Source organism: Scomber scombrus, chromosome 8 (genome assembly GCF_963691925.1).
Source record: "Scomber scombrus chromosome 8, fScoSco1.1, whole genome shotgun sequence".
NCBI classification, from domain to species: domain Eukaryota; kingdom Metazoa; phylum Chordata; class Actinopteri; order Scombriformes; family Scombridae; genus Scomber; species Scomber scombrus.
Genome location: NC_084977.1, coordinates 7367390 through 7394879, shown reverse-complemented (window position 1 = coordinate 7394879; position 27490 = coordinate 7367390). Strand labels below are relative to the sequence as shown.

General features: G+C 40.9%; 1 protein-coding gene across 1 annotated transcript; it reads left to right on the top strand.

The window, feature by feature from the left end:
* The first annotated feature begins 2341 nt into the window (after positions 1-2341).
* On the top strand, positions 2342-27444 carry tmem131 (transmembrane protein 131). Its single transcript, XM_062423789.1, has 41 exons — positions 2342-2634; positions 5163-5224; positions 5431-5471; positions 8535-8603; positions 10061-10181; positions 11715-11831; positions 11957-12079; positions 12174-12254; positions 12369-12519; positions 12636-12692; positions 12794-12855; positions 12945-13053; positions 13641-13749; positions 13883-14036; positions 14158-14328; positions 14521-14631; positions 14994-15128; positions 17043-17147; positions 17248-17334; positions 17571-17723; positions 17811-17886; positions 17970-18084; positions 18203-18341; positions 18477-18586; positions 18688-18760; positions 18920-19071; positions 19156-19298; positions 19787-19973; positions 22170-22355; positions 22473-22628; positions 23561-23988; positions 24085-24269; positions 24431-24561; positions 24666-24784; positions 24878-25030; positions 25155-25305; positions 25609-25721; positions 25816-25897; positions 25997-26100; positions 26215-26360; positions 26450-27444. The coding sequence occupies exons 1-41, from the start codon at positions 2463-2465 to the stop codon at positions 26714-26716; spliced, it is 5406 nt and encodes a 1801-aa protein (XP_062279773.1). The 5' UTR covers positions 2342-2462; the 3' UTR covers positions 26717-27444.
* Positions 27445-27490: the final 46 nt, after the last annotated feature.

Sequence of the window (27490 nt, the reverse complement as noted above, 5' to 3'; positions counted from 1 at the left end):
TATGTGAGAGCATTTCAGTTGTTGTAGGTCTGAATATTCCGATATTTGTGTTTATGGGGGCATAATTAATGATACAGCATTTTAAAACAAAACATGACAGTCTGATGAGGTGAATACACACTTGAGGAAAAAACATGGAACAAAAAAATGAGTAATGTACTTAGTCAGAATCCCATTGACTTTAGACCTATCCAGGACTGTTTTCCCTTCTGGCACCTTTCGTTGTTTCCCAAATGCCACTGCATTTTGACACGCTTATGAAATAAGCATCTCCATGAATTTCAGCCAGGCAGGTAGATGACAGGTAAATGGCACTTTCTGGATATAGCTATATGGTTCCTTTCATTATATTTCCTACGTTGTTACAGCAATTTCTGGATTAATATAATTTGTTACAAAGATTTGGTGCTAAATGTAACCTTTTAGACAACACAGAAAAATCCCTACTTTCTGAGCAAAACTACCTAATGGCAATTCACCGGGAAAGACATACACCCCCTCCCCCTGAATGCCCTCAGTCTCTAGTTGAACGTTAAGGGTTCAAAAGGCTGGTATTGTTGTAGAGAAATTGTCAAAATGGTCTCACTAAAATGAAATGGCTACTACTGAGACCTAAGATCAACATAGATGAATAAAATGATGCTCTTTGGATCCACACAAGTCACAGCTTTCCATTCATACCCAATTTATGCAACACCAAGACAGTTTAGGGCACACAGTATGCACAAATAGTCAAATAGAAAAGGTGAAAATAACACAATTGCACTGCATGCAGAAGACTGGGGCTGGGTATCGTTTAGAAAATTACGATACCAGTACCAATCCAAGTACCCTTAAAATGATAGATACCAATTGAGTACACTTAATTCGATACCCATCATGTGGATAGAAGCATTAAATTGCATAAAATAGCACCACCCCTCCATATCTAAATTATTTCATTTTTACACAAACGCATTTTGAAAGTGTTCAAATTATTGACTAATTGACTTAACTCAGAGATTAAGGTGGTGAACACTAAACTAAGTTAATTTTGACAAATGGGGAAATCAATGGAGGTGTTTCACAGGAGGCAGGAGCAGCTGGAGCAGCTGGAGCCAGGTAGGTGAGTGTAATGCCGGTGGCAGTACTGAGCAGAGATTCTGGGATCTGTGGAGTCGTCAGGAAACAGGTGAGTCTTGCTGGAGTACAAGGCAGAGCGGAGTTCAGGAAACCAGGGAGCAGTGGGAAAATTGTAGCTGGCAACCTGAGAGCTGCACATAGAATGATACTTTAGAATGACATGAACAGGCAACAACCATGAGAGTGAGCCAGAGCACTGTAGCCTACCACACAGGCAAAACAATCTGGCAATCGTCTGAAGAATGGAGTGCAGGACCGGTCCTTAAATACTGTGAGTAGTAAATGGCTTGATGACTGATTGACGGCAGGTGTGCAGGTTGCAGTGAGGAGCACTCCAACTTCGCCCAGCTCCAGACCAACCTCCAACAGAGGACAAACCACAAGACACACCCACAAAAGGGAAGGAGGGAAAAGGGGAAACAAAGGGAAAAACACTGGGATCCTGACAATCTTGAGTTGATGTTAGAGACTCCTTTGAAAATAGTGTGATGGCATATTGTGATTTGTTTGGAATGGTATTTGTTTTGGATATTTTTTAAACATCTAATTTACAACATTTAATATAAATAAATACACTTGTATCTGGTGTTTTTCCATTAGTATTTGTATACTAAACATAATGTCAAATAATGGTAATTGGAAATTGTTACATCTACTATAATTACACTGTATCACTTATGTGATATATGTGCACACATACCAATCATAGGGGAAAAATGTTAAATTTGGCTGAATTAAAAAGCCAGAAGTAGAAACGAATGAAGAACCGTTTGGGAGTCGGAAAGAGTCGGATCTCCTTGCTGAACTGAGCCAAATGATGTGGCTCACTCAAAAGAGCCGGAATTCCCATAACTGGAGTCCAAGTTGAGATGTTATTGCTCCGGAGGGGGAAATAAAATGAGAAAGAGGAGAAAAAAGGCATAGTATTATTTTGGTTTGACATAGATCTCATAGTTGTCTAGGAGTAATACATGAAACACTACTGAGATATCTTCCCTAATTTACTTTAGTGCATTTCAGAGATATGGTGACAACAGACTGCATTAATATGAAGCAGACAAAGAGTAAGGCAGCATTAAGGGACAAAATGTATTTACGGATTTAAGCGGTGGTCTGCAGTGTGAGCAGTGACCGCAGGGCAGCCACAGCCACGCTCACTCCGCTGCAGCAGGCTGCAGTACACACCGCTGCGTGCACGTCACACAACAAACGGAAGAGGAAGAGAGGGGGCAGAGGAAGAAGAGAGGCTAACGTCCTGCACAGTAGTTAGCTGCTCGCTGGAGTTGGAGTTTTTCCCTTCACGGCTATGATTGACAGAGTCAGCGGAGGTTTATACGGGCATGTCCGCACACTCGCTCCGTGGTTATCTTAACGGCAAGAGCTGCGGCATGGCGAGCCACGAAAGAGCACAGAGTCTTCGCCACTCGCACACAAGAGCAACAACATCATGTGTCGGATTATTGAGGATGTTATTTATTGCTTTTATTCACACGACGAGGGCGAATAAACAAGGTTTGTAACTTAGCTACGTCCGCATTAGCTCCAGCGCTAACTTCCGCAGACACTAAGGTTACCTATTCGGGCTAACTTTACCACAGCTAACATTAACTCTTGTCTAACAATGTTAAATGTGCTTATCTCTCCGTGACATTAACGAATTTCTACTAAAAGCTGGAGCGCGCTTGTTTGAAAAAAAATGTTTCACATAATAACATTAGCTTAAACTGCAAGAGTCGCCGTCAGTTATGTTAGCTGTATGTGGCCTTTTAACGTTACTGTAAACGTTAGCTGCGGCTGTAGCTTGTTGTCATGTTGTCAGCCCTCCATATATGGTGAAGTAAAGCAAACATACCAAATTATACCATGCATTGCGGAAATGGGAGCTTGTTAGCATCTCGCCTACTACTTATGTTACACCAGCTACTGTATGACTGTATATAGTGTCAACATTAACCTCACATTGGACTCAGTTGTGAAGTCAATGCTTGGACACAGGCAGATGACTGTTATCTGTAAACGTGGCCGAGCGTTTTGATTTTGACCCTGAGTTATTTTCCAGCTTGGCACCGATCAGTCCAAATGATCAGTCCGCATTTTATTCATCCAGCTGTCAGGTCATATAAGTCTCCCAGTCCATATCCAAGATAAGTTGTGCCAACTTAGAATAAACGTGCCCGGTGCTTATAAATTAACACTGGTACAAAAACAGTTGCAGCACAACTCTAACCTTTCTTCTTATTAGAAATACACTTGAGTTTTAAAGCCGTGAAAATACGATGTCCCACTACAAGCCAACGTCAACACTGCAAGTTTTTAAAAAGGGAGCCAATGTTAACTTTGACATAGATAGCTGCTGGTTGCATTGCTTCGTTGTTGAAACCATCTGTACAGATTTACACAGGCCCACGTTAGAAGAAGTGGCATGTGATTTAAATGGAGAGAAAGGATACAACTTCTGCTTCTGCTTTAGTTTGGCAATCCGAATGAAATCTACAGTGGACCAATCCAATAGCTGTACTGTCATTATATGTTTTCAACAGCTCAATCACCAAAGGAGCAGACATGTAGAGTTTTAACATATCTGTTGTTTTGAATAGTGACTTTAAAAAAAAACTCTTAACCATATTTTTTTAGTTAACAGTGTTTTCCGTTCACACACTACTCTGTTAACATGGCTACCTTGCTGCTTGTCTTTTACAATTATCACATCTGTTTCTATTTGCTTTTATTGATGAATTTAAAAATAGTATTTGAGTATTGAGCACATTTTAAATCTTGAGTTGGTGAAAAAGAAAGATAAAGGGGAAATACTTTCACTTTGTGAAGTCTCACTCTAGCTCATTATGGCTATTTAAACTATTTTCATTTCACTTCATACTGACAAACAAACACAACAAATTTGCAAATAAATCTTGACCCTTGGAAGAACAGCACTAATATTAGTTGTGTGGTATACCTGCAGCGAAATCTGTAAAGATAATGTATCTGTAACGTGTTGCATTACGTGATAAGATCATCTGGATCTGCTGAGGAGGTTCGGTCTATTACAAAGTTCACAGACAGCAGGAGTAAATTAATTAGCCAGTGCATGTCTAACATAATAACACATCTCCCTGTTTAAAGTGGGCTGTGAACATGATCTGTGAAGGTCGAGCTGTGGGACTTCAGTGGCGGTGTCAGGTGAAAAGCTTCTCATTAGAGTGAAAGCAGTCATAAATGCTGAGTGTTGAGTTGAACTTAAGTTTATAGATTCATCTCCCGAGTGAGTAACATGAGAGTCAACGCAAAGATGCATCCTGAAAATCCTGTTGATAATAAGTGCGATTACTTAGGATTTACTCCCCTTTCCACACATGACTAAAGAATATTAGGAGGCACTGACTTAGGTTCATCCTTTTTCATCCTTTTCAAGTCAGTTGTAACATGCAGAAACACATGAGTGTGTCCTGTGTTGACAGTTGTACATAAATGATCCTCGTTGGTATGCTTTGGATGAGATGTCAAACTTAAACACTTAACAGAGCAGAGAGTGATCTCAGATCTCAAGCCTGCTCTTACTCATGTGTCTTGTCTGCTCTGAAAGTACAAGAGATTAAAGTTCAAGTCGGGAGTTATCTTTACTAATACTGCTTTGTGGTTCAGGAAGATATATCGACCTGCTAACAGTCGAGTTGCTCACAGAAAGGTATTTTTATTTCTTTCTGCAACAGTTTTCCTCATACGTCTTCGCCACACTGCAGCTCAGTTATGATACATGTGGCTGCTTTTGTCCGAACTGAATGTCAGCAGTGAAATTGGTTTCTGCTTTGCTATGTTAATCAATTTAGATGTATCACATTTTGGTAGCCTTGCTCAGTGATAGGTAAACAGTTAAAAATGTCAACGTATTTAGTTCGTTGTTCTCCCTTTCAGTATTCATAATCGTAAAATTTCCCAAACTGCTGAAATTAGAAGCAGAGTCTTTTCTTTTGAGGTGATAATTTTAAAGTTAAGTTTATAGTTTGTGATACTTATAGTAGTCTTCCTGTTTTTCTTCACAGCATTCATTCAGTCAGACACAATACTAGAAGTTCTACATTTTGGTGAGGGAGGCCTTTTACAGGTAAGCGCCACTGCTTTTCTTTCCTCTTTCTTGTTCATCTTGAAAAAATGCACCACCACTAACCATAGATAGTAACATTTATAGAGCAAGGGGTTAAAATAACGTAATTTACTTGATTTACAAGTCATCCTTCCTCTAAATGTAATAATGTAATGTCTAGTTACATCACATTTAAATGATTGCATATCTCTCTTTTCTTTTTGCAGGCAGACTCTGACATTGATTTTAGTTTATATCATCAACAAAGGTAAGTCATTCCAGAAATATCCCCCTCAGTACAACCCTCATCAGATACATGTTTGTGTGCCTAAATGCCACTTTGCAAACGTGGGTGTAGTCAGGAATGCAGGTGCTACTGTTTTACATCTTATTACACTGAGCATATACAGTACGCTGTATGCTTGGGGTGGCCATAATTTAGCACAATCTGATAAAATAAGCCGTACAGTAGGTAGTACTGTTTTAAAGCTTATGCTCAAGTTTTATTGACACTGTAACAGCTGATCCAGTCGGTGGAATTTGAGGGTGTATTGTGCGCTGCTCTGCTGGCATTATTCTGTAAACTGTTGCTACTATATAAACTTTAAGTGAAGCGCGTAAGCATAGCCTGAGGACTTCTTGAACTGAAATGACAGGGTGAAACAATACCAAGTCTTCTATAGCACAGGTCGCTGCACTTCCAGCTTTTTAACCTTCACAAACAAACAAACGCTGCGCTGAAATCGCACTGTAACACATTTTTGCAAATGCATCACCAGTCACCGGGGTCATGTGAACAAGAAAGTACAAAAAGGTTATTTTGTCAGGGATAATGAATCTAAGCAGGCGTTTTATTACATTTGGCAGGCTACAAAGTATCCACCAAAAATAAATAGCTCGAGCATCATAATCACAAGCTGCCAGAGCCTACGAGGCAAGAACTTGAAACCGTACAAACTACTGCCACAAGGTTGGTTAAGTAGCATGAAATCCGTCAGAGACAGAGAGAACCAGCAAGTCGTTTTCATCCTGCAGTCACACACACACACACACACGTATGCACCAAGTCTCCCCTCAGCTCTGTCAATCATGAGCCGTTAGTGACATTAGTTGTCAGGCAAAGCGCTCGGTCAGTTTCATTGTTGTTCGACCAGACCACAGCACATTTCACACCTACGTACTTGGAAGTGTCTAGTGTGGCAGGCCTTGAAAGATAGTTGATGTGAGTTTAACAGCAGATAGTTTGTACCCACACAGACAAAGCTAAGAGGAGCAGACTGGCACATTGTTGTGTTTTTGTTTTTTTGTTTTTTTAATTACGTTGACCAAGACCTCCAAGGAGGCTTAGTTGTGGTGCTAGTGTCCCTGGTTAGTTAGACCACATGACCTCACAGTCGGTGAATGCATAGACACAAGAGTGGCTGACAGAAGAGCACTTTAGGGAAGTTACCATTAGACAAACATTGTTATCTTAAGTCCCAGTGCTCTGAAAACTACAATAACTTTCTAAGAACTGTGCAACCTTGACCAATAAAAACATAACAGGAAACAATCTGTAAGCATGTGATTGGCTGTCGATTAGTCCAACAGGTGGAAGCGCTGTTTCCACGTCAGTAAAACAAAGCTGGAAGCATGTAAAAATTCAATCAGGTCACGTCATGTTTTTATGAGGCAGCCTCCACATAAACACAGCGACTCCTGTCCTAACTTTTCTCATGTGTGTTTTGTCTGGGCGCAGCATACAGCGAGCCTTTACTCTTTGTACAGTGTGTTCTAATCCATAAAAGGGTTATCTTGCACGGGCATAGCATGACCACTCCCTCAACAGAGTTGTGGGGGAAGGGGGGAGGCGGGGGTTTGGTTTGCTGCTCGACTGTTGTTTCAGAGAGTGTTCAAATGTTGAACTTCCCCCTTTTTTTTTCTTTTCTTTTTTTTATTCCCTCGATCATTCAGGGTTTGTCATCTGTGTGCAGTTCTTCATCTTGGAACTGCTCATCTTTTTGTTGTTAATTATTATCTCCCCTTCTATTACTCGGTGTACTCTGCTTTTGGGAGGAAGGTTGTCAACATGCTTGTCACTTGCACAGGAATGAAAACGTTTTTCACTCTCTGTTAGTTGGGGGTTTTTTTGTTTTGTTTTTTAATACACTCGCCCTAAGGTTAGCCTGACATGTACATCTGAGGCCAAGACGCAGAGCCTCAATGTTCCCCCCTCCTCCCCTTCCCAGCTACTCCAATTACACTCTGACATTCAACACATTAGCTGTGAAGCGCTGAGCAAAAGGCCACACAGAATTCACAGCCAGGACACATTTGAATCCTTAATCCCACAAGAATTTTGTCAGTAGTTGTTATATTAATGAGTGAAGTGAGGACAGGCTGTAGATGACAGATTATCTCGGCGGAACCCTGAACAGTCCGGGTCTCCGTGTGGATTTCTGCTGCACCTCAGGGGATGGAAATCCATCCCCGTCTCCAGTGAGCCCAGCTATTGGAGCACACTGCCATGGCCATTGTCTGCTCCCTTACACATAGACTTGGTAGTAAATAGGTGAAATTGATCTCTGGTTAATTGTATGACTCTAGGATGATGTTGGAGTAATTACATTTGAGTGGTGTGTATTAGGGGAGGGTGTTCGGTACCGTTACATTAATATTGGTGCAAAAGAAGGGTGGATAAACAAATATGAAGATGTAATTTTTCCTTTCTTGCCAGCTTAACTTTTCCATGAATAGTTCTGTATATTTGTAAATTTTGTCATTCAGGCGTTGTTTTTCAACCATCAAATGACTTAAAAAGCGCTAACGTGCCACACCTGCATCACTGACGAACTTCTGATTTCAGGTAGAAATAAAATTCCTAATGACACTGTTCTGTTGTGTGTTACCTCTACCAAAGAAGATTTGCTTCTTTCTGGGGAAGGCCCTCCCTATTGTTAAGATCCACCTGTTGTTAAACAGGTTTGGTGAGTCAGCGCCTGTGTCCTACAACCAGGCGGGCCCAACCGATGCTCCAAAGCGTCGCCTGCCTTAAATAGGAACAGCTCTGAAGGTGTCAGGAAGAGACACGTCTTTCTCTCTCTGTCTGGTTCCTTTTTGTTTTTGTCAATGCGGCTCCCGTCTATGGATTTTCGTGAAGATTTTACACATGGAAATAGTAGGCCGCACATGGGAGTGGTCCCGTGGCCCTCTTAGTTAAAAAAAGCCTGGATGCACACCGTGGTGTCTTGCTTGTGTGTTTAGCGTGTCATTTGTTTGAAATGCACACAAAGATGGATACTATTTTTCCATGCTTGATGTTCCTCCTATCACATCTCCCTGTTTCTCACAGCACTTCCCCGCACCGTGGGAACTGCCGACCTATACGCTTTGAGCCTCCAATGTTGGACTTTCACGAACAGTGAGTGTCTCTTAATACATTCTTACATAAACTGATCATTTTGTATTGTTTGATCTATGTTTCTATTATATTTCACATTACATTTCACATTCTTTTTTTCTGTTATGGATGAATAACTATTCTTTTTCTTAAATATAATCAAAAGCATAGTCTAATATGTTATTAAACAACATGTCCAGAGGATAATAAACACACAGCCGCTCACTCAATATGTTCTATTGCTACCTAAAATAAGCTAAACATAAGTTTCAGCCAGACCTGAGCTTGTCAAAAATAAATGGATCACTGAAGAAACATTATAGCAATCTGTGGAATGCACTTTACAAAACCACATATTCTTAACCCCACCGCCAGCACCTTATTTCACCTAGGCCAGGCTTATTGCATCACATTCCTTTCTGTCAGCGGGTTTAGACCCATGCAGTACGACCCAGCCTCAAGTGTAGCCTACCAGGGTACAGTGCACATGATTCAGTTGCACTCAGAGGGGCTGATACCTCTACACTAGCTCACAGCGAGAGGCTCATCTGTCTCGGCCCGTCCTCCCCTGTCCTACTTCCTCAATAAAGAATCCACTTATCAGTTGTAAATGTTTTGAGAGCACGAGACCTTGAAAATTCTCAACCTGTGCTTACCACACTGGAAGTGAAGGCAAGATTGGTTAAGTCTCGATAAAGAAGCTCATAAAAGCTCAAATGTCGAAGCAGTGTAGTTTATCTTTACTCGCTTTGCTTAAATGGCACGACAGGTGCTTTTCAGATTTCAACCTACCAAACACGTTGACAGTTGAAAGACTCCCTCACTGTAAATATTTTAATGGGCGTCATTCTGCAGCCAGAGTAACTTCATCATAACATAATTATGCACTTGCGAGCAGGGAGTATCATTAAAAACTCCCCAAGTTCCAAGTCTCCACGAGTTGATTTTCATACCACAGTGAAATGATAGAAACCACAAGCTGGCCGGAAGGTAGGAAATCAAAGGGTTTATGGTACGCCGCTTTGGAAGTTTATTAGCAGTGATGTGAAGTGCAGTATGTGCAGTTAACAGGTCAAAACTTGCAAAAACCCCACTAGTATGATCCTTTACAGAAAATGAACAATTTGCAGTTGGTAACTTTGAGGAATGTCAAAGCCATCATTAGTCATATTGTGGATAAACAGGAAGGTTCTGGCTGTCATTTTACCAACTAGTGCAATGTTTCATCTTGTTGTGAGTTGTGTCAGAGCTTCTGTACACATGTTTCAGCGGTTATGGCTCTCCTTTTAATTACTTTTCAATTTCTTGAAATAACCCAAGCCTAAAGGAAAGGCAAGTATTTATAGAACTTACAGGAATTTGCATTAAAGTGATGGGTAAAGAGATTTATACCGTTAAGAAATATGTAAATTTGTATGTTGTTGTGTTGTTCAGTGTATCTCTACTTGCTCATAAATGCTTCTTTTCTTCATTCACAGGCCTGTTGGAATGCCAAAAATGGAGAAAGTTTATTTACATAATCCTAGCTCAGAAGAAATTAGTTTGATATCAATATCAGCAACAACAGCACACTTTCATGCATCATTTTTCCAGAATAGGGTAAGTAGTTATTATCACCTTCATTTCTTTTTGATTGACTGATCTTTGTCTAATAAGAACTTTGGGTTAGGGTTAGGGTTAGGCTTAGATTGTCGTATTTTTACAGAAAAAAACTGATGATCTTTAGTCACATGGTGGTATTGATTTTACCATGTTATATCATTAGCATTGGTTCTTCCATTTGCTTTGAAAAGTGAGGCATTTATAAAGATAGATCAGTGCTTTGGCATAAACATAAACTATTGGCATAAACTATTGTAAACAAAAGAGGCTGCAATCAGTTAACACAATTCATCCTGTCTCTTAGGTACCATTTGCTGAGTTTTACTGAGCTTTACTACAGTAGATATTTTCAGTCTAAGACTTTCTTCGGGCATCAACAACAAAGCAAGCGAACAACAGCATACAGTAACACTGGAAGTCCCAATGCAAATCACATGTGCCACTGAAACATGTGATCTCCAACTATTGTTGACTCATATGTATTTAGATAACGTGAGTAAAGATAAAGAGTCATAAACACACAGTGAAACAAAGCCAGGCAAAGTAAACCACTGTAGTATCAAGTTATGTGAAGCATCCAGCAACACATACTGCACACTGTATGTTTGACTTTTGTTTTTTGGAAAAAAAACAAAACAGTGAAATCAAGCTCACAGGATGCATTGTCTCAGGAGGATTCGTCCGAAATAACTCTGACATACTCCAACCTATGATAACAGTCACTGAAGTGAAGAGCTATAGGAGGAGTAATGAGTTGTTGTCTTCTGTCTCCAAACTGACACATTGGTCTTACTGCTAGTTTTTATGAGAGAATGAAGCACTGCAGCAGAGACTGGATTGTCGTCCTCTGCATATGACCAAATGCACAAAAGCCGTAATTTTAAAGTAACTATTTGATGTTTTTTAATCATAGCAAAGAGATCGCCAAAGACTGGAGCAAAAGCAAGGCCATTGATGTGCTTTTCCATGTAAAATGTATATATATATCTTAACTTGAGGACATGAGAGTCTAGATCACAGAGACGTGGAGAGGGAGGGAAGTCGCTTCGGTTTTGAAGATAACAACCTATGGCCTTCAGTCCTCCATCATGAGACATTTGTCTATAAAGGCGTTCTATAACTAGTGTAGACAAAATAACTTCTCCAGTGTTACCCTTAATTTCACACACTTTAGTCTTCAATTAAAAAGTGAAATTGAAGACTAAAATCTATCAGTATGTAACATCTCATAATGTCCTGTTGATAGAAATAAACAAGACCTTTCTTTTAGTCGTTTCTGTACATCGTTCATGTCGCTATAAACCGACAGGAAATGATTCAGCCGATTATGATGCAAAAAACCACAGCACAGTCGCATATGACAACCACGGGCTGCACCGAAATGTGAGTGTAGCTGTAATGTTTTCATAGCGCTTGACCATGTTAAAGTTAGTGTTACGATCTCAAAGATTTTAAACTCATCTGTTTGTTTGTCAGTGCGTGCAAGTAACTCTGAGAAGCTGTAATCTTTCTTATCTGTTTCTTCAACAGATAATTCCACCTGGAGGAAACACGTCATTTGATGTCGTGTTTCTCGCTCGAGTAGTTGGGAATGTAGAAAACACTTTATTTATTAATACGTCACATCATGGAGTGTTTACATACCAGGTATGAACCAAAATAAACAACGCTTTAAAAAAAAAAAGACTTGCATGTCTCGTGCCACTAGAAGTGTGTCTGTGTTTGTGTATGTGTGTGTGTGAGACTTGTTGTTTTCTGTCCCTTTTCTGAAGGTTTTTGGGGTTGGCATCCCAAACCCCTACAGACTCCGTCCCTTCATAGGGGCTCGAGTCCCAGTAAACAGCAGCTTCTCGCCGCTAATAAACATCCACAACCCATACAGTGAACCACTGCAGGTAATTTAGAGCAATATGAATGGTTAACTTTGCATGTTTGATTTTTATTTCGGTGTATTGAGTTAACATGTTGCTTTTTCCGGGTCTACTCCAGGTTGTTGAGATGTACTCCAGTGGCGGGGATCTACATCTCGAACTTCCCACAGGTCAACAAGGAGGCACTGGAAAATTATGGGTTAGTTTTTGTTGTTCCAGTGTGTGTATTGTATTGATAGAACTTTTAAAGATGTATGATAATTGAACTCGGAGTCGAGACGCAGCGACTCATGCTGATCTTTCCCCCCTCCAGGAAATTCCTCCATTCGAAACAAAAGGGGTAATGAGAGCCAGCTTCTCATCCAGAGATGTGGATAACCACACGGCTTTCATCAGAATCAAAACCAACGCCCCCAACGAGGATCAGTTCATCATCCTGCCTGTAGAAGTGGAGGTCACATCAGGTGCGTTTATCCAACCTTTGTGCATTTTCATTAGCTGCAGGTTGTCTTTCAGTTTCACAGCTCAGTATTTGTCTTGGTCAGCTTCTGTAAGGTGTTTTTTTGTTCTCTCTGTGCAGCCCCTGGTATATACTCCTCCACAGAGATGCTAGACTTTGGTACGCTGCGTTCACAAGGTATGGATTCTTTCAAAAGAGGCTACATCTTTCATGTTTTCCTCTTTAGTAATCTTTTCACAGTCTTTGCTCACTCTCCTTCCAACTTATTTGTTTGACAGATCGCCCAAAACTGCTGAATCTACACCTTTTAAATTCAGGCGCAAAAGACGTTCCAATTACGGTAGGTATCCTTTCGCATTTTAATCCTACATACAGTCAACTGTCATCTTAACCTTTATGTAATCATCCTTTTTTATGAATGCTTTACAGAGTGTACGCACGACACCATCCAACGAAGCAGTCACAGTAGATTTCAAAGCGGTCACACTGAAAGCTGGAGAAAGCAGATACACCAAAGTTGCAAGTATTAGTTTCGATGGTAAGTTTTTCTCTTCTGAAGGATGTTGTTCGAACTTTTAAGCCAAATACGTTGAACCACACACAGTCTTTTTTTCGTTGTAAAGTGAAGGTTTCCGTTTTTCAGTTAAAAATAAAAATAGAACCATCCAAAACTACCTTATGTGGTCACCATGACCCCCATAATGTAATACCATATGAGCATACATGAATCGAAAATATATTCAGGAAGTGCTGCTAAATGCACCAATGCACTTAACTGCACTGGCAACTTCCTCCCTTCTTCCTCTTGACTGGCTGGCAAAGATAAATAACTATATATAAACTCATCTTAGTAAAAAAGTCAGTAGCTATTTACTATGTTTTGTATTAACTTCCTTTTAAAATTCTTGCACAAGGTCATTCATACATCCTGGTGAAAATAAAAAAGGATTAAACTAGTATTAGGTATCTTTTCACCGTAGTATCTGCTTTGTGTTTTACATCATGCCCATATCTTAGCAACTTGTTACCCTCTTTTAGTTTAGCGTTGCCTAACTTCCTCTTGTGAGGCCTTGTATCCTTTTTCATTGCTCTTATCCGCTCTTTCGATCTTGTTTTTCATTACAGCCTCAAAAGCAAGAAGACCATATCAATTCTCTGGTAAAATAACTGTAAAAGCGAAAGAAAAGAGCTACTCCAAGCTTGAAATCCCATACCAGGCGGAAGTTTTAGAAGGGTGAGTTGTTTTTGTGATCTATTATGCTTGCATGTATTATACAAGATTTTTATTTATTTATTTTTTTTTTTTTCATAGAGGAGTTACAGCTTTATTTAAATAAGTTTCTCTGCCCTGTCATCTCCTCTTTCAGTTACCTGGGCTTCGACCACACGGCGACCTTGTTCCATATCAGGGACAGCCCTGTCGACCCAGTGGACAGACCCATATTTCTGACAAATGCCTTCCACTTTGCGATCCGACTACACAATGTGTCCCTGCCCGAAGAGGCCAAAACCATGTTTAATGTGAGTGTCGTCAGAGCGGGTTAACAAAAGTCCTTCTGATTACCAGGTGTTGTTTTTGTGTGTGTGTGTGTATATATGTGTAGATAACAAAATGACCTCACCTTTTCGCTTTCTATTTTAGGTGCAGAACTTCAGCGCACCCATCCTCATTCCCCCACACGAGTCACGTTACATCTTCTCCCTTCTCTTCCGGCCAGTCCGACCCTCCATTCACATAGACAGCAATATCCTTCTCATCACAAACGCATCAAAGTTTCACCTGCCTGTCCGGGCCTACACAGGCTTCTTGGAGGTAAACAAATGGACACACAGTTAGTTTAGGAAAAATTACCCGCTGTAGTCGACTACTTATTATTAAAGTGATACTGAACTGAGAGCTAGTTCAATTTATCAGATTATGTTCTCATCCAGTTTGTACTACATGTACACATGAATATGCGTCTGTGAAACGCAGTGTTTGTTTTTTGTGGCCTTGTGTGAATAGCCGCTGGTCCTGCCTCCCAGTCTGAAGGAGAACATCCTGGACTTCGGTGTTCGCAGTGCAACAGACACCAGCAGCATCACATTTGTGGTGGTGAACAGTAACCCTATAGAGGTGAGATATTGCAGGAACTGACTATGAAATAGTTGTTAGGTTTTCCTAGAAGAAAGTAAATTACAATGTGAGAAACTTCCTCCACATAGGCCACAATAATGTGATTGTCTGTCTTGTATTGCTCAATACAGTGACATTGTGTAAGTCATGTTTACACAATCTTCCTGATTATGCTTTTCAAATATTTTAGTGAACCGTTATCATGTTGCAACATAAGCTTTTGTCCTAATAACGTGGACAAAGTGTTTTAGCTTGAGCGCTTTAAAGTACATTCACATATTGTTTATCAGAAGGATAAAACTCCCTGTGCAAAGGGAATTATCTACTTTGTTTGTCTTTTCAAACTACTTTCTGTCCTCCAGCTGGAGATCAAGTCCTGGCTGGTCACAGGAGACAGTCTTACCATGGAGCTTCTGAAGACAGAGAAGGGAAACACAACAGTAGCCCTGAGTCGCCTGAGAGAGCTGCAGAACACTTCAGCCTCGCATCACAAAACAGTGAGATGTTCATGGCGTCACTCCAAACATGCTTGTGGTTTTATGTTGTGATCACGATGACACTAAATTTCATGGAATGGACAAAGAGTCCTTTTTTTCCTGAATGAGCAAAGGAATATTATTACATCATTGTTCAAAGCAACATTTAGTTTGGTGTAAATCTACCAGGATGTTAGGGAAATATTTCTATGTTGAGACATGAGCAGTGGATACCTCAAATTATATGTTAGGTAGCAATCATAAAGACTTGTTGATACTGTGTCACACAGGTCTTGTTGCAGGAAAGTAAACCAGAGTCTGAGGCAAAGAGTCGTGTTAATTACGCTGCAGCAGAAGTAAACCACACAGTGGACAATGCAGATGATTTCACCACACTACATCAGTATAGTTAGACTCGTGGGTTACATCAACATGATGAGAGGCTTTTAGCACAGGTTCAAATGAAGGGCAAGGCATGGGTTGAAGGGAATGTCGAAGCACATCAGAGAGAACCAGGGAGTACATCTTAAAGCAGTTTATCATATGTATAAAGGAGTGAGCGCATGAACAAAGTAGTGAGCACATAATATTTCATAGCTATATACCATAGCAAGAGATTTCTCCCACAGGTCTCAATTCAACATCATGCTCATTTTAGACGTTGTAGTGTTTTTGTTTTGATGAAATAGCAATACAAACACGCACATGTATGTATACTTTTGTATACTACAAATGGTTAAGGTATCAACCTGCCACTGTTCTCAGTAACATTTTGAGTCCATTATTTTTTACTTTTATGTGTTAATGCCTCTATAGTTTGAAAAAGGTTCTATCCCCAAAGTCATTTCCTAATATCTAAAGCCTGCTAAACCTGCTAAAGCCAATTACTGCTCAGAATGAACACAGGAGAACCAATCAAGTTCCACTTCTTCAGAGCATCGCCTCACTGAGGTAAACTGAGGTTAACTAACTGAGGTTTAAAGAGCTGGACAAAAAGCATAAAGGCATGTTTTGAAACCTCAAATTTAATATATTCTTTCCCAAAGATTCTGCAAACACAATGAATGACTCTGTTACAATGCCAACTAAGTTGGGTCAGCTTAATGTTTACTAATAGTTATTTATAGTTACTATGACAATGTTTAGAGATGACTAAAGCTAAGACCAATATTTTATAGGTAGGAATTTTGAGCGGAACATTTGAGTAATGAGCCTGCTCCTAACTTTGTGGTTCTGTGTCTGTTTATAACTTTTGTAATGCAGCAGATAAACAGAAGCTCAGACACTGACAGTGATGACTCAGAACAAAAGAACTCTGTATAGAGGGGAAGTAGAAAAAACGATAAAATGTAGAACAAGGAGACATAGTATTTTTGTGTTGCATTTGTAGTAAAACTTTTGTCAGCTCAGATTTATCAACTCGAATTTCTCAATTTAGTGTCTAAACTAAAAAACAGGTTTCTTTATTGCCATATATCTTATATCAACATGCTTCAGTGACTAATACATAGTAAAACAAATGAAGACCTACCTAAAGAAATGTCCTGCTTTTTGTTGAAAAGGCCTGGTAGAGCTTTATTATTCAAAGTGAAGATGAGTATTTTAAGTTTCTAAAACCACATTTCAAAATGTACCGTTTGTATTAGACTGTATACTTTAAGTACATTGAAGGTGCCTTTGAGTCCGACCAATAAAAGTGAACTGCACTCTGTGCCAGTTTTGCTATATTCAGCAGGATGTGAAAACTTTGAACCACAATATCTCAAAACCACTCAAATGGCAGATAGAGCCTTATAGTTCCAGACATGAAATGATGATGAATGCAAAAAAACAAGGTGCTGAACCGCTGCTTCATGTAGACAATCTACAGACGACTAACAAGATGTGTTTTGCTTTTTTTTTTAAACAAATTAACATATTGTTGTCTCTACAAAGGTGATATTAGCATCTGGCTATTACGCAGCATTCAGAGTGACACTAGTGGCCAAAGCCCTGGAGGGCACATATGATGGAGCCATACACATAACCACAGACTATGAAGTAAGTGGCCTGTTAGATATGGTTGGGTTTTTTTATATGCAAAGGAAAGCACAACCAGCTTTCAATCTTATGTTGACAACAAATTGTTCTTCTCTTTCAGATATTAACCATCCCGGTGAAAGCTCTCATTGCAGTGGGCACATTAAACAGCTCTCCCAAGCACATCATTTTACCACCTTCATTTCCAGTAAGTAACTTACAAATATATTCATGAGAAATGACGGGAATTCAAATACAAACAGCACTTGCGCCTGATATTCTAATTTCAGTAAAGGGTGAGATTTCACACTTGAGCTGCACAGACGGCGAGCACATGACGAGGAAAAGTGTTAAAAACGGCAGAAGCTACCTTCCTGTTGGACGCTTGTGGTGTAACTGCTCTTAACGTGTCTGTATATGTTGTGTTTTTTTCTTTTTCTATAGGGGAAAGTTGTCCATCAAAGCTTCAGCATACAGAGTTCTTTCACACAGAAAGTGAGGCTACAGCAGATCCGCTCCCTGACAGAAGATATACGTTTCTATTACAAACAGCTCCGCAACAACAAAGATGAGCTCGAGCCCAGACGTAAATCGAAGGTATCCCGTCATATCGCGGCGCACGACTAGCGAGCTCTATCTGTACTTGCAAACATAAACATATTTTCTTTCCTCCATTTCTTTCAGGTGGCAAATATTTATTTTGATGCCAGCTTGCAGTGTGGTGATCACTGTTATGTGGGGCTGCCATTTGTGCTTAAATGTAAGTGTTGCTGACATTGTAGCTTTTTGAGCCTTTGTGACAGAATAATAGATCATTTTTTAAAAAGGGTCTTTTGTTCACAGCTGAGTCAAAGCCTCATGGGCTAGCATTACAGGAGGATATTTGGGATGCAGATGTGGATCTCCACCAGAAACTTCTCAGACGATGGAAAGAGCTGAAAGAGCAGTCAAGCCACAAGTAAGCATATTAGGGTACTTTATTAGGCCTCAGTGATATTCACGCTGTGGTTGTCAGGTTTAACTCTAGGGTTATTTACAGAACGTCACAAGGTTTTTTTTTCCGTGTCTTCCTGAAGGATCGAAGCCGTCTTTGAAGTCAACACAGATCTTCAGAAAAACGTGCAAGCGAAAATAACAGCACAGCTGACCTGGCCCTCTCTGGTCAACTCGTCACAGCGCATTACATTCCCTCTGACCAACACAAACAGCTCCTCTGTGAGTAGAAACAATCCGCCTCTTGTTGGCACACGAATGCACATGTGCGCAAACACATGAGGGAATGTTTTATGTTGTTGTTAAAAAGTAGTGTGTTTGGAATTGAGAGCGGGACGTGTCTTTTTGTCTCTGTAGGACGAGGAGGTGATTCTGCAGAATCCTGCCGACGTCCCCGTCTTTGTCCAAGTTCTCCCTTTGGCGCTGTTGCCCAACCCCTCAGTGTTTTCTGGAAAGCTGGCTGACAGGTGGGAAGTCTCAACAACTCCAGCATGCTCTTACTCTTCATCCCTTGCTTTTCTCTAGAAAGAAAAAGATACAGTGATCTCTCTTGGATTTTGATTTCCAGGTTGCCATTAGGAAATTTGTCCAACATCAACATTGACACGAACACCTTAGAGTTCCAAGTTCATAGAAATCACGTGAGTACTACAAGAGTGATAGATTTCACCATTATTCGGGAATTTAGAGAATCAGCTGGTTGGCATGTAGCTGCACCGTTAATCACAGTCCTTTTGTCCATGGTCGAGGAAGCATGTGGAAGCTGTTTGGCTCTAACAGGCTTTTTGTTTGTTTGTCAGACATCCGTAATGAAGAGCAGTACAGGGTTTGTAGAGGGATCAACCAGACCCTTTGTGTACAACCTCCTCCTGCTGCCCGGAGAAGTCAAGTCGTTCAGCGTGAGGTTCACTCCCATCAGCAACCACAGTGTCTCCTCCCTCCTCATAGTCAGGTAATGTCACTTTTGAATGTATCAAACAGAGCTGTACGTTCAGTTTGTTTTACCTCTTCTAAAGTTGCATTCCAATCTGTTTAGAAATAATCTGACGGTGATCGACACAATCATACTTCACGGAAGAGGGACAACAGAGAGCCTGAAGGTTGCAGGGAAGCCTCCGGGACAAGGCAGCTCTCTGAGGTTTAAAATGACGGAGGCCCTGCTCAAAGACTGCACAGAGAGTGAGTGTGTGTTGCAGAGGTCCGGGCTCAGTGTCAACATGGAAGCCAATTTCTTTACTTAATCACCCATTGCTACCTAGAATAAGTTTAATATATAAGTCTGATCATTTGAACAGACAGTAAAACACAATCTCTACATTAATTAACTGCTAACATCAGTATATTAAATAAGGTGGATCATTTTTTCAATCCACTATAAAAAACTAAACAATAAACTAGAAGGGAATTAAAGCTTGGGCCTGTTTTAGACGCAGTAATAAACTTCTATATTATTGTTAACAATTTTCCAAGAGCATGCACTTGTGTGTTCTCACATTGGATACATAGTGACAAAATAAAAACCTTCAGATTATTGCAGGAATCTCTATAATGATACTTTTTCCCTACAAAATTGTGCATCTCCTCTGAAAGATGTGTAATAAAATATATTCTTTCTCATTTGCGACCAATTCAAGGTGCATTTATTCCTGTCTCCGTGTTTATTTCAGAGACAAAAGTCAAGGAGCCAAACTTCACTCTCAAAAGAACGTTCAGAGTGGAGAACACAGGCTTGCTCCCGATCACCATCAGATCAGCAGAAATCAACGGGCAAGCTTGTGAAGGATACGGATTCAAAGTTCTCAACTGTCAAGAATTTGCACTTAAACCAAATGCTTCAAAAGACCTCATCATACTGTAAGTGAACAGTCTGCTACACATCATGCTTTTCTTTCTCCTATAGTTTGATGAGTCTAATTTGATCCTGTAGATGGAGAATCAGGTTGGCATAAGAATATGGGTGATCTTCTGTGTGTGTGTGCGCGCGCTCTATTAATACTTGTCTTCAACCCTCTCTGTCTGAGTAAGCCTTTAGTAAGAGGATTGGTTCTCTCGCTCCCCTGCAGCTTCTGTTTGCTCCTCACAGGTCTCATTTTTCCTTCATCACTTGAAGTTTGCAGTCATCCTCAAAATGCATTTTGTCCTAATTTATAATAATATTTTTACACCAGAGCTGGAAATCCCCACATAATCAAGGCAGGGCATTTTTCTTTTTATTCATTGTTTCACTCTTTCATAGTTCGATAGTTCCCCATTTAAAATTTTCATCTGTTGTTTTCTTGTGACAAAATTCATGAAAATTCTTTGGTTATTAACAAAGGCATAGTGTTTTAAAATTAAGACACTCCCGTGGCCCAACCCCACAGTATTCCCAGTACAGTATTTTTTAACAGCAGATGAAACTAATGATCATGAACATTATATATTGACTTTCAGTGTCCCAGTGCGTCAGCGTGTACAGCACCAAGGCCGTGGAACTGTTGCAACAAAATCCAAATGCAGCAATCGTTAATGTTATCAGTCACACCTGTTGCTTTTCTGCTGCCACATTTTAAAAGAGTTGGTTGTGAAAGGGTCCCGACTTCAGCCTAAGCAGAGGTCTAATCAGCTGATGTCTCTGGAAAAAAACCTGCGTATTTGCACAAGGCCTTTAATATGTAAACTATGTCAAACATAAAGCCACGCCCACCTCAGACTCACAGGTCAGTCTCTAAACATTTCCCTCATACAGACTGAGGAAATACTCCCAGGGACTGTTGTTGAAACTGAGAGAGAATAATTTGAAACCCTGCATTGCAGAAATAGTTTTTAGGGCGGCCCTTCATATTTTGGCGATGACCTGCACATCACTGCAGAGAAGAATGAAGGGATCACGTCATTCCCAGTCAGGTGTGTCTTTGACTAAAATGTAAGGCGCAGAGGTTTGTCTAGCAGCCATTCCTGCTGCCATTCAAGGAACTACCGTGCATTTAGAAATCCCCAGATGTTTAGTAGGAAGAGATCTCCACTTGATTGGCGTTGCGAGACTACACCCACCTACAGTGAGTTTACTGAGTACTGTAAACTTGTAAATTTAGCCAAAAAAATACCCTTTTTTTACTAGTCATTCGATTTCAAGTTAATAGCATGTTTAATCTCATTAGACTTTTGTCAAAGCTGACAGTGAGACTAATATCTTAAAGAGCTTTTTAACATATCTATTTACAAGACAACTACACACTAAATCATGTTTTTATAGACACAATCACACAGGCTTATGTTGGCATATAAATGCCATAAAGGGGGTTTCCACTAACGGTTCACACTGCTCACAGTTAGTTCAGTAGTGTCTGCTTGGATTTGAGTCGTCTGCTTCCACATTTCACATTTGAACCGTCGCTGATCTCACTGCAGTTGAGAGGCTTGTCGGAGAATTATCTGTAGGTATTCTTTTTATTAGAGCTATATATACAACTTTAGTGGAATTTAGTTGATCAGAATCTTAATTAGCTTTTTTAAACTTTTGTTCTCTCTGTGTGTATGTTTACTTGAGTATTACAGTAATGTACTTCCTCTGAAGGCTCAACAACGATCCTAACTGATGATACTTTGTTTACTTTGGCATGATCAGGGTAGTTACCTTATTCGACAGTTCACTCACACTTTTGTGAATCAATCAAGTCTGCTGTGTAATCACTGTGACGCTGTCATCAGACCAGAGACAGAAAGGGTGGACATGCTCAGTTTGTGAGTAATGTATGAAAATGACACCCCTCCCAAACAGGTTTGCTGTATGCATCACCTCAGGCGTGTTCATTGTAACCGATAACAATGGACAGTCATGTAAGGATATTTCCCGTTTTCACTGAGACAAAGGATGTTTGAATTGGACACACACACACACACACATGAATTTCCTTGATGTATACAGATGTCACATAGATTCCCAGATCTTCCGCCATCACTCAAGTCCTCTGACCTCTGGCTATAAGTTTTATTACTACTCAGTGGTCACATGATGCAGATTAATGAGCAATCTTTTAAACTTTGACATTTCCCTCTGTTTCTTCGCAGGTTTACACCCGACTTCACTTCATCTCGAGTGATCCGGGAGCTGAAATTGGTGACGTGCGGGGGCTCTGAGTTTGTGTTTGTCCTGAACGCCTCCCTGCCCTACCACGTGTTAGCTGCATGTGCAGAGACCCTGCCCAGACCGAGCTGGGAGCTGGAGCTCTACATCATTGTGTCTCTCATTATGAGGTGAGTGTAACATTAGGAGAGGTAGAAAGAATGAAGCCACGGTGTCACAATGCACTACTACATTACCATTCTGCTGTATTTTCTAAAACTTAACGTGTTTTGTTCATGTTCTTTCAGTTCCATGTTTCTGTTGGTGATTGCCACAGCTTACCTGGAGGCTCAAAGCATATGGGAGCCTTTCAAGAAACGTGTGTCTGTGGAATCCAACTCAACCATGGAGACTGGGAGACCGTTTAATCTCAGGGACATTGTGCAACTTCACAGTGATTCAAAGTAAGTTTAACGTGGAAAAGTGTGAAAGGACAGCAATCGATCAAGCGACTTGGTGATCAGCTGACCGAACATACACACAACATCTTACCTAATGAACCTGTCCCATGAATAATGTGACATTTACATCTCATTCTAATTTGGGGCTCTGATCATGAGAGAACACTGTAAAATGGCTGCTGGGCTGCAGCTAACCACAGGTGTTTTCAATGTCTGGCACTGTTACCAATAGTTCCCCCTCATCAGTTTCCATTCCGACAGCTTAACATGTTCATCAGAGGCAGTCTGTATGAAAGCTGTCTGACAGGCCAGTCACTTCATGTCGCCCCTTTTCTAGATGCAAAAGTACAAATGCTGAGACTACAGCACGTAGATCATCTTTGTAACAGTTCAAAATGTTTAACAGTTATAGGAAATCACCATATGTCTAACAATTATTTTCCTTATTGACTTGTCTCGTCGATAAATTGATAAATCATTTGGTCTATAAACATCAAAAAACAACAACATTGCCCTTTACAGGTGCAGATAGACCAAGGGTAGGTTTTTTGTGACCAACAGCAAAAATATTGAGTTAACTGTAAATATAAGTCAAGAAAATGCAGGAAACTCTCACATTTGAGAAGGTGGAACAACCAAATGGTTTCATTTTTGCCAAACATTTGCGTTAAACCATTAATCAATTGTCAAAATAGTTTCAGAGTGATTTTTATGAGACTTCATGCCGTGATGCACTCTGAAGCTGTTTTTTGTATTTTAATGCAGTGTTAGCAATTGTTACAATTGTTTCACTTCACTAATGTCACAGTAAAGTAAGAGGCAAAAAGAACTGAGCAGTTATCTTTACAGCATTAACATAACCTACCTAAAATGTAACTGCAGAGGGAGAATGCAGCATTTACAGGATAACTGAACACTTTTCTGTGTCCATCCAGGTTGAACGATTACAGTGACTCATCCCAGAACTCCAGAGTATTATATGCGTCCAGCAACGGAGCAGCACGGGTCGGAGGCCGTCAGGGCAACAGCCGTACCTTATCAGACTCAGACAGCCAAGACAAGAGGTCCAGAATCGGCACCAGCCGCCCATCTATGCAAGCTACTTCCCAGCTGACCAAAGGAAGTACAACCTCAGGCCAAGAGGGCCCTCTAGCTGGCTGCCAGCTAACCAACCGGAAGGTTCGGAGCACCAAACTGGACCTCCAGAGTTTAGCCGGGTCGTCGCTGCCTCACAGAGGCCTCTGCTCTGAGGACACAGAATATGCCAACCTGCTCGGAGCCATGGACAACGACCTCGACCGTCCAGAGCCACTTAATGCAGAGCCTCTGCAGGAGCAGAGCTCGCAGTCGATACAAAACAAAGGTACACACTTTTATTTCTACCAGGAGAGAGAAGGAGGGCAACGGGTTTTTGAAATCATTCACAGATTTTGAAAGTGTGTGTTTATATTGATTGCAGTGTTGGAATCCAAAGGGAAGCTGAGGGGTAAAACAAAAGCCCAAAGGAAGAAGGAAGAGAAAGAGAAAAAATCAACAGTAAAGACTCAGGGAGACGAGCTTAAAGATAACCTGGCTGACAACGATGACAGCTCCTCAACTACTACAGAGACCTCCAATCCAGATGTGGAGACAAACATCAAAGAGGTACAGAGAGGAGGCTTAAGAAGCAGACATAACTTAAATAACACTGTTGTCTTGAATCTCTTTCCATCGTCACTACTATTGAAAAGAGAAAAATAATAATTGTGAAAGTATGCACTGCGCTGAGATGTCACTATAACAAATGTTCCCCACATTTCTGCCAGGAGCCAGTGAAAAAGAAAGGAAGGACAGTAACCACGGGAAAAGTGAAAGAAGAAACTTCAAATTTTCTTATTAAACCCAAACCCAAGAAACAAGGAACCATAAAGAAGGAGAACCAAGCAGAAAAATCCAGGTTTGTTTATTTTACTGAAGCTGACCGCAGTTACCCTTTTTTGTTTGTTCCTTTTTTCTTTTCTTTTTTATCTCCCTTTTTGACAATCCTTCCATTGTTCTCAGTTCTCTGGAGCTGCCATATGTCACCCCGCTAGAGAACAAACAACGCAAGAGCTTCCCATCCAAAGCTCTGCACCCTCTCACCAACATCCAAAAGACCAGACCCCTGCAGAAACAGAGATGTGAGTTGCTTTACTTAAACGTTGTCGCGTTCCCCCTTTTTTTCCCTGCAGCAGCACCAGATGTGTTTGTGACGCGTTTTGTGTTTTCAACAGTGGACGGGAAGCTGGAAGACGGGCGCCCCTCTCTGCTGGCCAAGCTGTTGTCCAGCAGCTCAGTGCCTGAGCTGGGCCACAGCAGCAGCTCTGAGGGCGAGAAGGAGTTCGCGTCTCCAGAGTGGGACGTTCCTCTTTCCAAAAACAGCGTCCGTAAGTCCAGACCCGAAACCAACATCTTGCCTCTAGTACCTCTCCTCCTCCTGCCTGTTTTAAAACACCCAATAATCAGTTTTACAAAGTGCCTTTTCCTTTTTTTCTTGTTTTCCACATGCAGAAGCAGATAGCCTTCAGCAGATCTCCCTCCAGACAATAAACGCAGACCCTTTCCTGAAAAGATCAGTAACAGCCGGGACCTGCTCCCCTCCACCCACCTCTCCCAGCCTACTGTCCAAAGGCACCTACAGCAGCGTCCTCAACAGTAACAGGTACGGGCGCGCAGGTGGTCGAGTGGTTTAGAGCGCATGCCATGTACGCAGCGGACCCCGGTTCGATTCCCGGCCGGCGGACCTTTCTGCATGTCACACCCCCCTCTCTCTCCCGTAATTTCCTGTCTCTCTACTTTCAAATAAACGGTGTCTATGCCAGAGAAAATCTTTTAAAAAATCAACAAAAAAAAAACAGTAACAGGTACTAACTTCACATGAAGTATTGAGGTATGCTGTATTTTGAACTCAACAAATCCAGATCCTCACTGATTTTTTTTTTTTTTTTTTTTACATCTTTTGCAGTGAGGGAAACCAGAAGAAGGCCCCAGGAAATAAAGCGTCTACAGCTCCACTCCCAGGCAAAAATGGCAACCCCACCTTTGCCGCAGTGGCTGCTGGTTATGACAAAAGCCCAGGTAAAGATGTAGCAATGAACTAACACCTGGTCAAAGTGTGTCTTTATGATAGTTTTATGTATAAGAGAACTGAAATGTTTTGTCTTCCTGTCAGGTGGTTCTGGCCCAGGTAAAAGTGACAGTCAGGGAAAGCCTCTGGCTCACATGACCTCAGTGGAAAGTGACAGCTCTGACAGGTAATGTGGGAATTAAGATTACATTTAATGACATTTAAATCAAGGTTTGACATCAAGATTCAATCCCAATTTTAATTTTCCCAAATTTTAATGCGACAGCTCTGGATTATGGAGTCCCATTGACACAGCCAGCAGTCCAAACTACCACTCTGCCAACTCCTTCTCTGCTTTCGGACCCAACAATTCCTTCAACCTGACAGGAGGTAAGCTGCAAGGCTCAATACAAACAAACAAACAAAAGAATGTAGAGTACCTTGTGGAGCAATGTCAGTATGACTTGCTGGATTCCAATTGAAATGTGTGTGTGTTGTTTTTAGTTTTCACTGGAATGAAGGCTTCTGAGCCTCAGCAGAGCTGGCCCGAGTTCACCAATGTTCCCTCTTCCTCGATATGGGACATACCGAGCAGCGACCCTCTGCACTCCTGGCCCAGCAGCTCCAGCTCACCGACTGCCCCAACCGCAGTAAGATCCATTATTTTGTGCTAATGCAGCGTATAGATACTCCACCTGTTCTACTACTATGTCAAGCTTTCTGATCTTTTGTTTTTTAGTCACTCCTGGGAAACACCCGTAATCCCTGGTCTGCAGCCACACCCTTCGGCAGCTCCATTTGGTCAACAAGCGCAGATTCAGCCTTACACCCTTTTGCTCCACCAACCAACTCAACAACTCTGACTGATCTGGTCACCACCCCCACCCCGTCGCCACCAGCCTCCACCGAGATGAGTCGGACCTACAACCCGTGGAGCATGTGGCGCCCAACCCTGAGCAGGCGGAGCTCCGAGCCCTGGCCCAGCTCTCCCGAAAATGGCAATTAATGAGCAGATGACGGCACTTAACGGAAGCACGTCATGGATTTGATGTACTCTGTACACTAAAATCATTTATTTTTTAAATCCCAACAGAAAGCAATGTTACCTGAAGTGTAACGCGGTTGGTAACGCTCCATGCTGGAGGTTACCAACCTCGCCATTTAGTTCTCTGCAGCTTTTTATTCATGGGGGCAGAAATGCTAACTTTTATTTGGAATTGTTTTAACAGGTGCCCCTAAATTTAAAAAAAAAATAAAAATGTTAGCATTAGCATTGGTGCCAATGCGGACATTTTTGCTGTTATAGAAAGGCTGGCATTCCTTCTTGAAAGTTTATTACATGGCGCAGAATCTAAAGTTCAGTATTAATGTTGGAACAGACGTGTTATTTGAAGCCATGTCTTGTTTTCGTAATCATTTTGGTTTAATTGTTTTATGAAATTGGTTTGAAACATCAAATTTACATACTGCAGCTGGTTTGAGAATCATTGCACAAGGCTTTTATTTGACAGCAGGGATCTCTCTTTATATGAAATGGGATTTTTTTTTCACAATGTTCAAAGGTTTCATTAAAGTTCATGTTCCCCATTTTTAAAAGTGGGCTCTGCCCTAAAAATATCAAAGCCTTCTGTGAGAATCAATTGGTCAAATGATCACACAAAACATAAGTTTGAGGTTTGTGTTGTACATTGCCTCTATTTGTCAGCACATTTAAAATAAAGGATTTCAGCAGAACTTTTTGTTGTATGTTATTTTTATTCCATCTAAACATGAAGATGTG

What these genes read in the sequence shown, in the direction of transcription:
- tmem131 (XM_062423789.1), top strand. Translation starts at nt 2,463, where the DNA reads ATGTCCGCACACTCGCTCCGTGGTTATCTTAACGGCAAGAGCTGCGGC. An exon ending in ATGTTGGACTTTCACGAACA is followed by an intron (nt 8,604 to 10,060) that starts GTGAGTGTCTCT and finishes CTTCATTCACAG; the next exon opens with GCCTGTTGGAATGCCAAAAA. An exon ending in AGAAGTGGAGGTCACATCAG is followed by an intron (nt 12,520 to 12,635) that starts GTGCGTTTATCC and finishes CTCTCTGTGCAG; the next exon opens with CCCCTGGTATATACTCCTCC.